At 45.2% G+C, this 13,150-nt stretch overlaps 1 protein-coding gene across 1 annotated transcript in view; it reads left to right on the forward strand.

Moving 5' to 3' along the window:
• The window catches only part of nrn1a (neuritin 1a), a 12,147-nt gene extending 1,340 nt beyond the window's left edge, over positions 1 to 10,807 (forward strand). Inside the window, exons 2-3 of the mRNA XM_076760953.1 lie at positions 5,725 to 5,872; positions 7,920 to 10,807. Of these exons, the coding sequence (XP_076617068.1) occupies positions 5,725 to 5,872; positions 7,920 to 8,148 (377 nt within the window). The 3' untranslated portion in view covers positions 8,149 to 10,807. The remainder of the gene's footprint in view (positions 1 to 5,724; positions 5,873 to 7,919) is intronic.
• Positions 10,808 to 13,150: the final 2,343 nt, after the last annotated feature.

Below are 13,150 nucleotides of genomic sequence, written 5' to 3' on the forward strand. Positions count from 1 at the left end.
CGCCTCGCGCACGATGGAGCAGAAAACTGCACGATTTTTTTAAAGGTTTTATTCTAAAAATCATACGTGAATTAGCTGTGAGGTGCGCGTGCGTGGGCTTGGTTTTTAACGCAACAGATCTGCAGGAGAAAGCCCTCCTGGACCCGTCTAATATCTGGAAGGAGCGACATGAAAAGCAAATATCAGGGATGAAAGAGGAGAAATATGGAGATGCTTGTTGTTTTCTGTGTTGCATTGCATAACGACGCTGTGGAGGAGGGTTCTGCGTGCGTGTGTGCGTGCGCACGCGTGCGTGTGTGTGAGTGCATTTGCTGGTGGCAGAGAAATGCTGAATTATTCAAGACGCAGAATCCTCCCGGTGCTATTGTTAGAGAGAGAGGGAGGTTTGATATTCACGGTCCAGGAGGTTCAGGAGGCACAAACCTCTGAAATCACGTTGAAAACAGGAACAAAAGATCAGCAATCAGATAAGAAATGAACAGAAATGTTTTTCTTTCTGCCTCTTTGGATGTTTGGGATCGCAGTCGCTCTGAAACCGAAAGCGAGAATAAAATCCAGAGAGAGCTGCTGAATTATTACACACACACACACACACACACACACACACACACACACACACACACACACACATTATTATTATTATTATTATTATTATTATTATTATTATTTGGAGGGAAATCGAATTCAAATCAATGAGTTCGGCTTCATTTCGAACATCTCTTCCGTTTGGTTGCGGCTGTGGGCTCGTCGGGGTCCTGGTCTCAGCCTGTCCCGCTTTGGATCGTGCTGGATTTTTGGTGCTGCTGCGGGTTTCACAAGAAAACGACTCGTGAGAGCAGAAAAGCATCGAAATGATTTTAGATCTGCAGCACAAAGACAAAGAAAATTCGTTTCATGCGCCAATAACCGAAATCTTTCTTCAGAGGCCACGTGTGTGCAGAATATTTTCAGCAGTTATTAAAAACGATTTAAATGTTTTTGACATTTTCATTGCTGTGAAAATGCTGTAATTCATGTTTTTTGGTTATTTTGACGCGGGAAAACGGCCTGGTGCGCGTGGAGGGTGGGTGTGTCTGCTGAGTGGAAGCTAACACGCTGCTTCTGGCACCGATGCACTGCAGGCAACAGTGTGTGTGCGCGTGTGTGTGGAGGTGGAGGTGGGGTGAATGAGTGCGAGCGTGCTTGATGGGAGGCGTGAACGAAAAAGCTGCGCGCGCCCCCGCTCGTGCGCGTGTGTCGGGACTGTCCTGGTTTCACTCGCATCATATCAGATAAAAATAAAACCAAAAGACATGAAGAGATGGAGTGAGAGGAGGAGGAGGAGGGATGAAGATAAATAAATGAAGACAAAAGATAAAAAGATCACAAACGAATCAACCAATTAAAAACGGAAAAAAGGAAATAAAATCAACAAATAGAAGAAAATAGAAGGGAAATACTTTTTTTTTTGTAAAAGGAAAACGGTGCTTTTACACATAAAAAAAACAAAACGTGAAAAGTCCCACGAATAGCTTCAAATACCCAAAATGAAAAATCATTAATTTCCCGCCTGGCGAAGGTCGGTTTGATTTAACTAATTATGAAAAATTATTTATCGAAAAGAGCCCGAAGGAAAAATAATTCAGCCTCAGATTTCTTTTAGGAAGAGCAGATTTTATGGCATTAAAAGAATGAAAGGATGGGGGGGGGGGGGGGGGGGGGGTCACTTCATTCATGTATTTTTGTGACCTTGTTTTGGAGCCGATTGGCCCGTTTGAGTGAAGAAAAAGAGCCGCAGAGAGAAAGAAGCATCATGTCTGAGATGATGTAATGCGATGGATGGTGGAGAGACACCTGCGGAAACAGAGAGAGAGAGAGAGAGAGAGAGAGAGAGAGAGAGAGAGAGAGAGAGAGAGAGAGAGAGAAAGACAGAGGGAGAGAGAGAGAGAGAGAGAGAGAGAGAGGAGGGGCTCCACTCATTCATCCACACAAAGTGAATATTAGAAGAAGAGCAGCCATCAGGACATTAAGACACCAGCAGAGGAGATTTTAAACATCAACATTTATAAACTGCAGAGCTGCAAACAGGATAGAAGTGTTTCAAACGTCTTTTAAATGTGTTTTTAATATTAATTAAATTGTAAATATAAATTAAGACGCGATAAGAATATTATGAGCAATAGAAATAAAAATGAAAATAATTTTAGAAACATTGGTGGAAATTTTCAGTGCAGTTTGAATATCTATTATAACAGATATCACAGAATATAACACAGAGAGCACGTGATGAATCTTTACACACTGAAGATCTACGCTATGTCTCACCACCAAGTCCAGTTCAAGCAGCTTTCTGTCAGATCACGTGATCTTCTTCTGCGGCTGATGAAGGTCACGTGACGGGATGGAAACCTCCAGAGCTGCTCCTTACTGGACTCTGTTGGGTTTTATTAACTGAAGTCAAGAATGGACATTAAACCTCATGGACATCAATAAATATTACAATATTTGATGGGATAATTAAAGAAGAAGAAAGAAAAAGTGGGAATGAGCACGAGGAAGACTCAGACACTCACAGACAGCAGGGAGACACCGAGCTGGAAACCTGCAAATCTGGAAAAGAAATGACAGTTACAGATTAAACCGTGTGGGTTTATGGGAATATTATGGGAATATTCCATAAATACTGCTTTGATTACAGGACTGCTGGGAGTCATTAGTGACTGTGAGTCCAGCTGTGAGTCACTGATCCTTCATCCAGTCTGACTCATCTGACCGTCAGTGTGTTGAGCTGATGGATGTATAACTACACCTTTTCCTCTCAGTACTTCTGTCACTTCCATCTTGGATCTATAATATTCTCCAAACTATGTACTACAAATACACCTGAGAAATACTCTGTGTACTCTGTAGAATAGTGTCACCTTCATTATCAAACAGCAGAAACATGTAGCTGCAGAAGAGTGAGAGGATCATAGAGACACTGTGCCTGTAGTATTCCTGTAGTATTCCTGTAGTATTCCTGTAGTATTCCTGTAATCATTCACATGCACCCCCACACAAGCCCTGGATACAAAATATTTTCTGACCTCAGATGTAGTTGTTTCATCCAGGCTTACTGCTGTCTCCCTGTGAAAAATGAACAAATCATCTGCTGAATATGGGAATATTTTGGGATAGTTAGACGATTTTTGTACCTTGTGAAGGCTGAGAGTTCGACACACTTAAACACAAGTCAAGAAAAACAACATGGCAGCACAGAAGCTGCATGAAAAACACAAGTTCAACACAAAACAAGGGGAAAGAGCTGCAGAGGAAGTTTCCGGGGGGACGCTAAAGTGACGCACACACCTGAACAGATGAGGGTCAAAGTTCGATGTTTCCGAGGTCACGAAAAAACTTTGAACAAAAGCTTCAAGTGAAAGTATTGAAGTACTTTATGCAACAGTTACTTAAAGTGCTTCAAGTAAAAGTACACGCTGTGCAGTAGAAGTGCTGTGTGTGGATTCATGTCCTGCTTCATTCATGTGTTTTTCCTGCTGTACATGTTTCGTCTGGAGCTCATTGAACTGCTTTGTGTCCTGTTGGTGCTTTAATCTTCATCAGTGCTTCAGATTCTATAGGATCATCACATGTTCGCAGCGCGGCGTCCTGTGAGAACCACGTATCTCCAAAAACTCTGAGGAGCGCTGAAGAAGAAGAATTTTAAATAAACAAACTCTTCATCCTTCAGTTCAGCACAAACATTCAGCATCAACACAGCTGCAGATACGAGCTTTTCACTGGACAGGGAGGGGGTTTAATACTGTAATCTGAAAAGTAATGAGTAACTCAACCTTTGACAGATTACTTGTACTTTACTGAAACTCAGTACTGATGTCTGACCTTCTGACAGACTCAGATCTTTTCAGTCACGTTCAGACTGAAAGTGTTCCTCGGCTCGTGTTTTCTGCTGATGTCAGCGCTCAGCGGCCGCTCGTTTTCAGAGGTGGAGGGTAGGAGTGTGGAGTTTGAAGGTGTTTCCTTCAGCTGCTGGGAGCTGAGCTCTGTCAGCCACCGTAGAAACATCTGTGTCAGGGCTCGCAGGAGGTCAGTGACGGTCACACTAAAGGGAACGCCGACCATCTCCACGTCCGTGTGTGTTCGCAGGTGTTCAAGAGTGTCAAGTTAAGCCAGGTGTCACCTGAGGCAACCTCATCTGTTGTGAAAAGAAATGAGCCCACCAGGCCTCCGTAGCTGCTCCTCATCGCTGCTGCGGCCGCTACTGGCAGAACGCACCTGAACCATCTGTGGGCGAGTGCATTGTGGGTAAAGCAGGAGCCAGGTCAGAGGAATAAAACAGGCCGTCTGTGCTTCTGCTGCATCGGTTTTCATTCACTTTTGTTCAACCATCATCAGTCCAGCAGCGTCGGAGGAGTGAGGCGACGAAGTTTTTACGCGCGGCAGTCAGGGTGGACGGATGGACCCGCCCCCTCGTCCTCCTCTAACAGGCGTGTCTCGCCCGACACGTCACGCTGTGTTAGTCCACAGTTTGATCGAGTGGAACCGGACGGCAGGCGTGTTATTATCCAAACCAATCAATCAGCCCCATCCCCTGCTTAATCAACCGCGCGCGCGCGCGCGCGCGCGCGCACACACACACACACACACACACACACACACACACACAGGCTGAGCTAACAGAGGTCATGGAAAGGGGCGCGCGCGCGCTTGTGTGTGTGTGTGTGTGTGTGTGTGTGTGTGTGTGAGACCTGCTGAGGGGGGTGGAGGCGTGTCAGACCTGGCAACCCGTGCTGTGTTTTATAGTTGAGTTTTCTCTCTGTGAAAGTGAATTAGGGAGGAGAGTAATGCTGCGCGCGCACACACACACACACACACACACACACACACACACACACACACACACACACAGCCTGTTGTACCAGGCTGCAGTAGCTTTAGATTAGATTCTTTCTGATTCAACTTTATTTTCATGGTCAGAGTGCAACACAGGCAACGAAGTGCTTTCGCCGGGTGTTCCTAATAAAGTGGCCGCTGAGCGCAGACGCTTCCTCGGTACCTCTCAGTCAGCAGCTGTTCGATCAGTGTCAGACTGAAGCGAAAGAAATCCAGTTGATTTGTTAGCGGTTCTCTGTCGTTTGCTGACGACGCTGCGCTGAACACGGTGCGTTCAGTGTCAGCACGGTCGTCTCAGTGTCACTCTCCTCTGAATGTCTGTGCTGGAGAATCCTTTGACTTGTCGCCGATAAAGACACAGGCCCTCCGCTCCGAGCCAACCTCTCCCTGCAGTTCCTCCATCTGCTGATGTCAGAATTAGACGTCGGAGGACGCTGAAGTCCGCGGACGGCCACGAGCTTCAGTGTGTGAGATCACTGCTAATCTGTGCAGAGCGGCGTCTGTTCTGTCCGGTGCTTCGTCAACTGACACCAGCAGTGACCTCACACAGGCTGAAGGGATCAAAACAAACTGAACTGAATTACATTGAAAGTAAATCTTTGAAACCAAACACTGAAATGTGGTTAAAGGATGTTCTAATCAGGCCTGACGGTGAAGAAACTGGTGGTTAAACTCTCAAACTGGGACCTTATGAAGGAAAACTGGTCCTGATGTGACCAATCAGAGGTCTGCTTTTTTCCTGCAGGAGGAAGCTGATTGTGACTTTCTCTTTTTTTCTTTTTCTCTTGCTTCTCTTCTATCCTCCCCCTCCGCCTTACCTCCTCTTCCTCCTCCTCTTCCTCCTCTGTGCAGTCTCTGTGTTGCAGACGGTGCTGGTCAGCGCTGGTCAATGTGACTCCGTCTTCAAAGGTTTCTCGGACTGTCTGCTTCAGTTGGGGGAGAACATGGCCAACTATCCCCAGGACCTGGACGACAGGGAGAACCTGCACAAGATCTGCAGGTACGTTCACGCGTCCAGAGGACGGAAACATCGTCATCATCAGCAGCAGCAGCAGCAGCAGCAGAAACGCTTCCTGCTGTCAGTCAGAGGGGGTCTTAGCATCAGGAGGAGGGGGACTGAAGAGGCCTGAAAAGACAAAATGTTCCATCATCTTTTCTTTTACAAAAACACTAAAAACCACCAAACTGTCAAACTCAGTGACGCCTGAATGTCTGCGTCCAACCAGAATCCTGCAGAGCCACATCGTCCAGATCCTGAAACAGGCAAATTAACAAGCACTGAATTAAACGTAATGTCAGTATTTCCAGGTACTCATACTTCGCTCGTGTATTTCTACATCAGCGTCACCGCAGGGCTTCGTTTCCCCTGAGCTTGTCTTCTCAGGCCTGCCTGGCTCAGGCCGTCCACCTCCCTCCAACAAGCCTTTTTTTGTTCTGTGGCTTTTTAACATTACTGAAATCACACACACACACACACACACACACACACACACACACACACACAGATAACAGACAAATTGGTCGATGTGATTTGTTCTTTTTCAGTCCTAATTTATTTGTGAGTCTTCGTCATCTAACAGAGAAAATAAATAAATGAGTGATTTCACTGCAGAGCCTGAGGGGGTGTAGCTGACAGGCTGCATGTGTGCAAGGCAGCCCCCCCCCACAACCCCTTTTATCCCCCGCTCACCCCACCACCCAAAGCGGGTGGGCACCAGATGGCACGCTGCAGCAAGAACCCCCACCCCTCCACACACACACATATGATTTTTTAATTCAGTGACAGCTCCATCACAGCGGTGTTGAGGCGTGGCAGGAGGGAAGCTTTAATACGCTTCCTCACACACACACACACACACACACACACACACACACACACACACACGCGTTAATTGCTCAGAGATGTAGCATCGACACGGCTCAGTTCAGGAGGTCAACATCAATAAGGGCAGATTGGAAGATTGGATTAGATACGCTGTGTGTGTGTGTGTGTGTGTGTGTGTGTGTGTGTGTGTGTGTGTGTGTGTGTGTGTGTGTGTGAGCACGCGTCGTTGAGCAGGCTGGTGTCATCTTTACATTAACTGGGAGGAGGAAGGAAAAAAGATGAACAGATGAGAGAGTGAGAGGGAGCCAGAAGACAAAGAATAAGGAGGAATAAAACAGAATAATACAAATAAATAAAGGAAACAGCAAAGAGGAAGAGGAGAGGAGGAAGAGAAAGACATGAAGAGAAGGAGAGGATGAGGGGGAGGAAGCTGCTTCAGTATGAATAAAACATCATAGAGAGGAGGGGGAGGGATGAAGAACAACGGAGGAAAAGAAGGGTATGAAAAAAGACTGAAGGAAGGAGGGAAGGGAAGTAAAGGAGGAGACAAAAGAGGAAGGAGGGGGCGTGGTGTAAAGAATAAAGAAGGGAAGACAGGAAGGAGGATAGGAAGCAAGGGAGAAGGGACAGTGGAAGAAGGGAGGGAGCAATGAGGAGGGAAAGGAAAGGGAGGACACCCAGAAAAGAGGCAAAGAGGAGGAGGAGGAGGAGGAGGAGGAGGGAACAAATGACAGGAATGAATGAAGTCTGGTCACGTGACACTTGTTCTGTCGTTTCCAGCTTTCATTACCTGAAAACTGACTCACCTGGATTTCATCACCTGGTTGAGACTGTTTACAGGCCGAATGGCTGAATGAATGAATGGATGGATGGATGGATGGATGGATGGATGGATGGATGGATGGATGGAGTCTGTTTACCTGCGCAGCGTGTTTTTAATCCCAGGAATCGTCACCTGGCGGACGCTCGTGGAGGCAGACAGTGGAGTAAACATGGCGCGAGGCTCCGCGCTCGCTTTAGCTGTTGTTTTACTGGACTCTAAACTTCACCGGCTGTGTCTTCATAAGCTTTTTGCTCGCTGTGTTTTCTGTCATGCCAGACTCTGGGATGACTTCCACTCTTGGCTCTGCCTCTCGAGTGGATGATGCATTCGGTTTAAAGCAGCCTCCCACTGCAGTCATGGGCTCGTGGTGTTAACGCTTGCTGTGTTTTCTCCTGCCAGTTACTGGGATAACTTCCACTCCTGCGCCACGACGGCGCTGGCGGACTGCCAGGAGGGAGCGACGGACCTCTGGGAGAAACTGAAAAAGGAGTCCCGCAACCTGGATTTCCGTGGGAGTTTGTTTGAACTGTGTGGTGGCGGCAACGGAGCCCCCAGATCAGCCGACGCCAGGGGCCTCGCCTTGGTCCTAAGCACGCTGCCCACCGTACTGACTTGGCTGGCGTTTTAACAGAAACGAAGGAAAACATAAAAAACACAAAGCGAAAAGAAGAAAAAAAGGAAAAACACAAATGAAAAAAGAAAATAGAAAAGAGTGTTAGCTCCTCTTCGATACTGACAAAAAAAAGAACAACTTCAAAAGGACTGAGTTTGACGTCATCACCAGAAAACTACGCCCCAAATGGATTTTTACTACATCACCACGCGGCGGCCGGGTTCGCCCTGCTGGGACATCTGCGGGCCGTCCTCCTGCGGCGCTCATCCAATCACACGCCGACCTGACCCGGAGGTCGATCACATGAAATATTCAACCAGCCATCGAGCTGAAACGATGACAATGATGAAAATTTGATGGATCCATGCCCGCTTACAATCGTGGAATTACACAGTATTAAAGTCAACCATTAATTATTGATGTTTAGTAGGCTAGGCCTGGAAGCACCCTGTGGCTGCTGGGTGCTGACACAGTATCGGGCTATATATTAGGGTTCCCTTATAGCCTAAGGTGCACATTCATGTAACGCGAGGCCGAGCTTAACTCCACGAAATCAATAAGACCAGTCAAGGCCTGGAGACCATTTCAGAGCGGCCGCCTCATTTCCATCACGGACAGATTTTCCTTTTTTATTGCGCCATGTCGACTGCGTTGAGCCCGGTAGGTCTGAAGGACTGAGTGCTTGATGGTGATGTAATATTTGTGTTCTTATTGGCTGTTTATTGTGCTCAGGCCACGGTCACACCAGCTTTTATCACAGTGGCACTGAGTTTAATTGGTTGGCCGTCACAGTTGGCCGGTCGGTCTTGCAGGATGTCCTCCTGTACAGGTAAACCTGGGTTTGCAGGTAAATTTGGGGCATTGACAGTATTGACCTTTGACCTGTGCAGCATGGCTTGCAGTCAATCGTGTGGCAGTGGTAGGTGTATTTCAAAATTCATAGTGTTTTACTGCGGTTGTTGAACTGGCTAGCTTGCTATCCCACGAGCTACCGCTTCCAAACTCAACGCCACGTGAAGAAACCAGTCTCTGGTGTGACCATAGCCTTATTTTCCCCACCGTGCTCGCAGGTGCAGGGACGTAGTTGAGAGTATAAAATCTGCTTTTCGTTAAAGAACAGTCTAGACTGATCTTACATTGCATGACGTCAGTTCAGACGGTCTCAGAACATTTCAGGAAATGAGCACAAATGACGACGAACGTGGAACAGCAGCGAATGTGACCATTTTCAGCTTCTGGTCCAGTGAGTTGTTGGTTCTCCACCAAACGTTTGGACTCGAAAGCCACCGTAGTCCAGCACGCCTGGGGCACAGATTCATGGACAGACTGATGCTAACTGGAGTTAAATCAACGCCCAGAAAACTGTCTGAATGCACCAGTATGAATAAAGCGTTTAGCTGCCAAAATAAATTGGTTCCGATTAGCCTGTAGCTCATTTTTGCGGCGAGAACAGATCAAGCTAGGTGACAGTTCATTTCAGCAGTTAAAGCAGATTGAGTCCGATTAGCTAACAGTTGGATTTAGCTAACTGGTTTGGCTGCTAACAGTTTAGAGGCTAATCGGACGATGTTTGTGTAAGCAGCTACATGGGGCTGCATCAGGTTAGCTAACCACGTGGTTTATCAGCTAAACCCGCGTAGGTCTGGTTAGCTAACGGCTCATTTTAGCAGGCAAGAGACTGCATGAGGTTGGCTGAGAGTTCAGGTTCAAGCATGTCAAAATAAGATGTTTAATGAATGAAAATCGTCCCTTCAGCAGGCTAACGGAGTTCATGCTAAATGTCCATCCTGAAGCTAACGGCTTCAACGAACATTTCTGTCTGTTCTTGCTTGAATCCATGTGCTCATTTCCCGAAATCTCCCGAGAACAAGTTAAAGTTAAAGACGCGTCAGCCGGACGGAAGTCCACCGAGGACGTTTTGGACGTGAAAGTAGAAACACGTTTAACTTCAGTGAGTGTTGGCAGTTGATTTCCCGCCGTTCTTCTGTCCCGTCACGTCCCTGCTCAGCAGAATCCTTTGTGTTAGAAATGAATGAATCTGTGAGCCAAACGGTTCCTGGAGGAAAGAAATAGGACGTTCAGACAAGCCGACAGCAATACGAAGACGTGACTTCACGGCCAGTGTAGCTAAAAAAAATCAAACCGTGGCTGAAGAGAGATATGACTGTTGCCATTTAGCACATCCCCCCTTTTCATACGGCCTGACTCATACTAGACGACCTTAGAGGCGATATATTTTAGGTCCGTATGTTAGATTAAAAAGCTGCGTCCCAACAGTACAGTAGCATCATAAACTACATAAATACAGTAAATAAATTCCAAGAGGTTGTTTATTTCTTTGCTGAGGCACAGATGACGTTTCCACTGCCTTCTGACAAAAAGATGTGTACTTCTGTTCGTTTGTTGGTTTGTCTCTTTGTTTATGGGGATGTTGCGTAACAAAAAGAGTTTAAAAAAAAGGACTTATTCCAAGAATCATCTAACGAGAGAATATGTATATCAAAGGATTTTGAGAAAATGAGAATAAAAAAGCTCTATTATAAATAGTCTAACCCAGACAGTTTTAACACAGATTGATACTTTACAGATTATAGGCCTACTGAGAAATAAAAAAATAAAAAGATTGCTAAAATGATGAAGAGTAATAAATAAAACGACTAATGTTTGAAAAGAAGTGTGTGCTTTTATTTTCATTTTGGTCAAAGTGTGGTTTAATCTGGAGGGTTTGTGCGTTCAAATTGATGAAGACGCGCGCGCGCACACACACACACACACACACACACACACACACACACACACACACACACACACGGTTGGAGGGCATTCATTATTAATAAGGGAGAGTCCCTGAGCTGCCGCGCGTCTCAGCACTCAGTTTATATCGATCCAAAGGACGAAGATGAGGAGGAGGAGGAGGAGGAGGAGGAGGAGGAGGGTCCTGATGTAGAGGATGTTTGTTCGGTCTAACGTGAACAATCCGAGCTGCCGCGACTTAAAATCACTTTGAACTTGATCTTAAATCGACCAATAATTCCACAAGTCAAACAGCTTTAAAGCTTTTAAGTCTGCGTGACATTTAGTCCAGACGACAGGATGCAGACAGATCTGCTCTTCATGCTTCACGAGGAAATATCGAACCAGTATTTATTTTTTTAATGTGTTTTATGGTATTGAAATAGTCCTTTAAACTCGCTGTGAGGGTGGAACCAGGTCGTGTTTCCATTCTGCAGGAGAAAACATGAAACTACGTGAATATTTCGTCCATCAATAACGGAAAGAAAATCAAACTGATGTGGAGAAGTTTGTGGTCCTGAAAGGATGATTTTGCTCTCACTTTGTTTTCTTTTTATGGCCTTTAATAATTTAAATATCCCATAATCCTCCAGGCAGGATGGAAACAGACCGCGTCTTCATGTTGGAGAGGAAAATATGAAACTAAAAATCATCTAAAGACAACAAGAAAAGACTCGTAATGCAATTCCAAACGGAATATTTCTATTTTACTGTGATGGTTTTATTATTTTACTGACTTTTTATTTTTGTATTTTAATATCCCAAAATAATAATAAAGATGTCAGAATAACACGAGCTCTCGTTTCCAAATACTGAACCAAAAATAATAAAACGGTAAAAATAACGAACATGACGATGAAGCATCATCTGAAGGAGACAGAGGTTTGATTTTATTTCGACTTTTTGCGCTTTATTGTGTTTTAACAATATTGATATTCGTTGAATCCTCCCGTTAATATTACGTATTAATTTATGGAGCCTGCTTTGATCTTGTAATTTCTCTGTGACAGTGTCCTGTCAGTCTCATTTATTTTGTCTCATATAGAAAATGTCCACATCAGGTCACGCTGATAAAAACCGTTCTTCTGCCTTCTGAAGGCTTTGTTGCACGAGCACGGCCGTCCTGGAAAACTCCTTTACGGCCTTCCAGTTTTCACAGTGAGGCTTGCAGTAATACTACAGCTGTGTACTTTGGTTAAGGTTTAATGAAGATCGTGCAGATTTTCATCAGTGCGTGCTGCGGGCTCCCGCGGGGACACGCGTGCACGACGTGTCTCTGCATTAATGTGATGTGATGTGAGGGTCTGCAGGAAGCTGCTCAGAGGACAAAAAACAGCAACAACACGGAGAAACAGAGAGCTTTTACTGCCTTTCATCGGCGCCATCTCTCCCGAAGATGGAAGCAAAATTATGAAAATACCTGATGCGTTACAAATTACAGCAAATATCCCATAATATGTCACACAGGGACATGACGGAAAACCCAAGAATAAAGAGTCCTGGGACATTAAATCGCCTGTACATTAAAATATAAGGATTGCTTAATGCGCCAAGGATGAGCCATGAACTCGATTCTTTGTCTACATAAATCAATATTCTACATCAAAGAGACTAAAATAAAATAAAACCAAATAAAATTAAACACAACAGAACCAGAAGCATCGCAGCGGTGTTTCATGGCTCCATAGAAAAATGGAAAATATCGTGAAACACACAAAAACATGATCTTCTGTTAATAAGAGGAATAACAGATGTTTCCCTTATTTTTAATTTTCCTCTTTATCTCGTTTTTATCCCAGTGCGTAAAAGAAAATAAATAAAACTAACGAATTAGGCTACCTGTGAATTTTTACTACAGGTAAAAGATGAGGTGATTTTTGTATTTTTATGATTTTAAAATGATTTGATGAAGCAGCAGCGGAGGAGACATAATTCCTGGAGAAGTCGTGAGGTAATTATCGCCTGTAGGAAGAAACGAGAGCAGCGAGATTACAGAGCTGCTCATTAAAAATGGATGGAGGGAAGCCTGTGAGGTGGAGGAAGTCCCGCGGGATTTGGAGAGACTTCCAGCAGCCTAACCCCGTTTTTTATTCATTCAGTAATATGAAGCATTCATCACTAACACGCAATGTGAGCAGGAGCCGCAGCCTCATCGTTCATGGGAGCTCATGATGTGAGATTCATGGCTGGGTGGGGTTCAACCTGAGGGTGGGGGACCAGCAGG

The sequence above is a fragment of the Chaetodon auriga genome, chromosome 21, assembly GCF_051107435.1.
Source record: "Chaetodon auriga isolate fChaAug3 chromosome 21, fChaAug3.hap1, whole genome shotgun sequence".
Taxonomy (NCBI): domain Eukaryota; kingdom Metazoa; phylum Chordata; class Actinopteri; order Chaetodontiformes; family Chaetodontidae; genus Chaetodon; species Chaetodon auriga.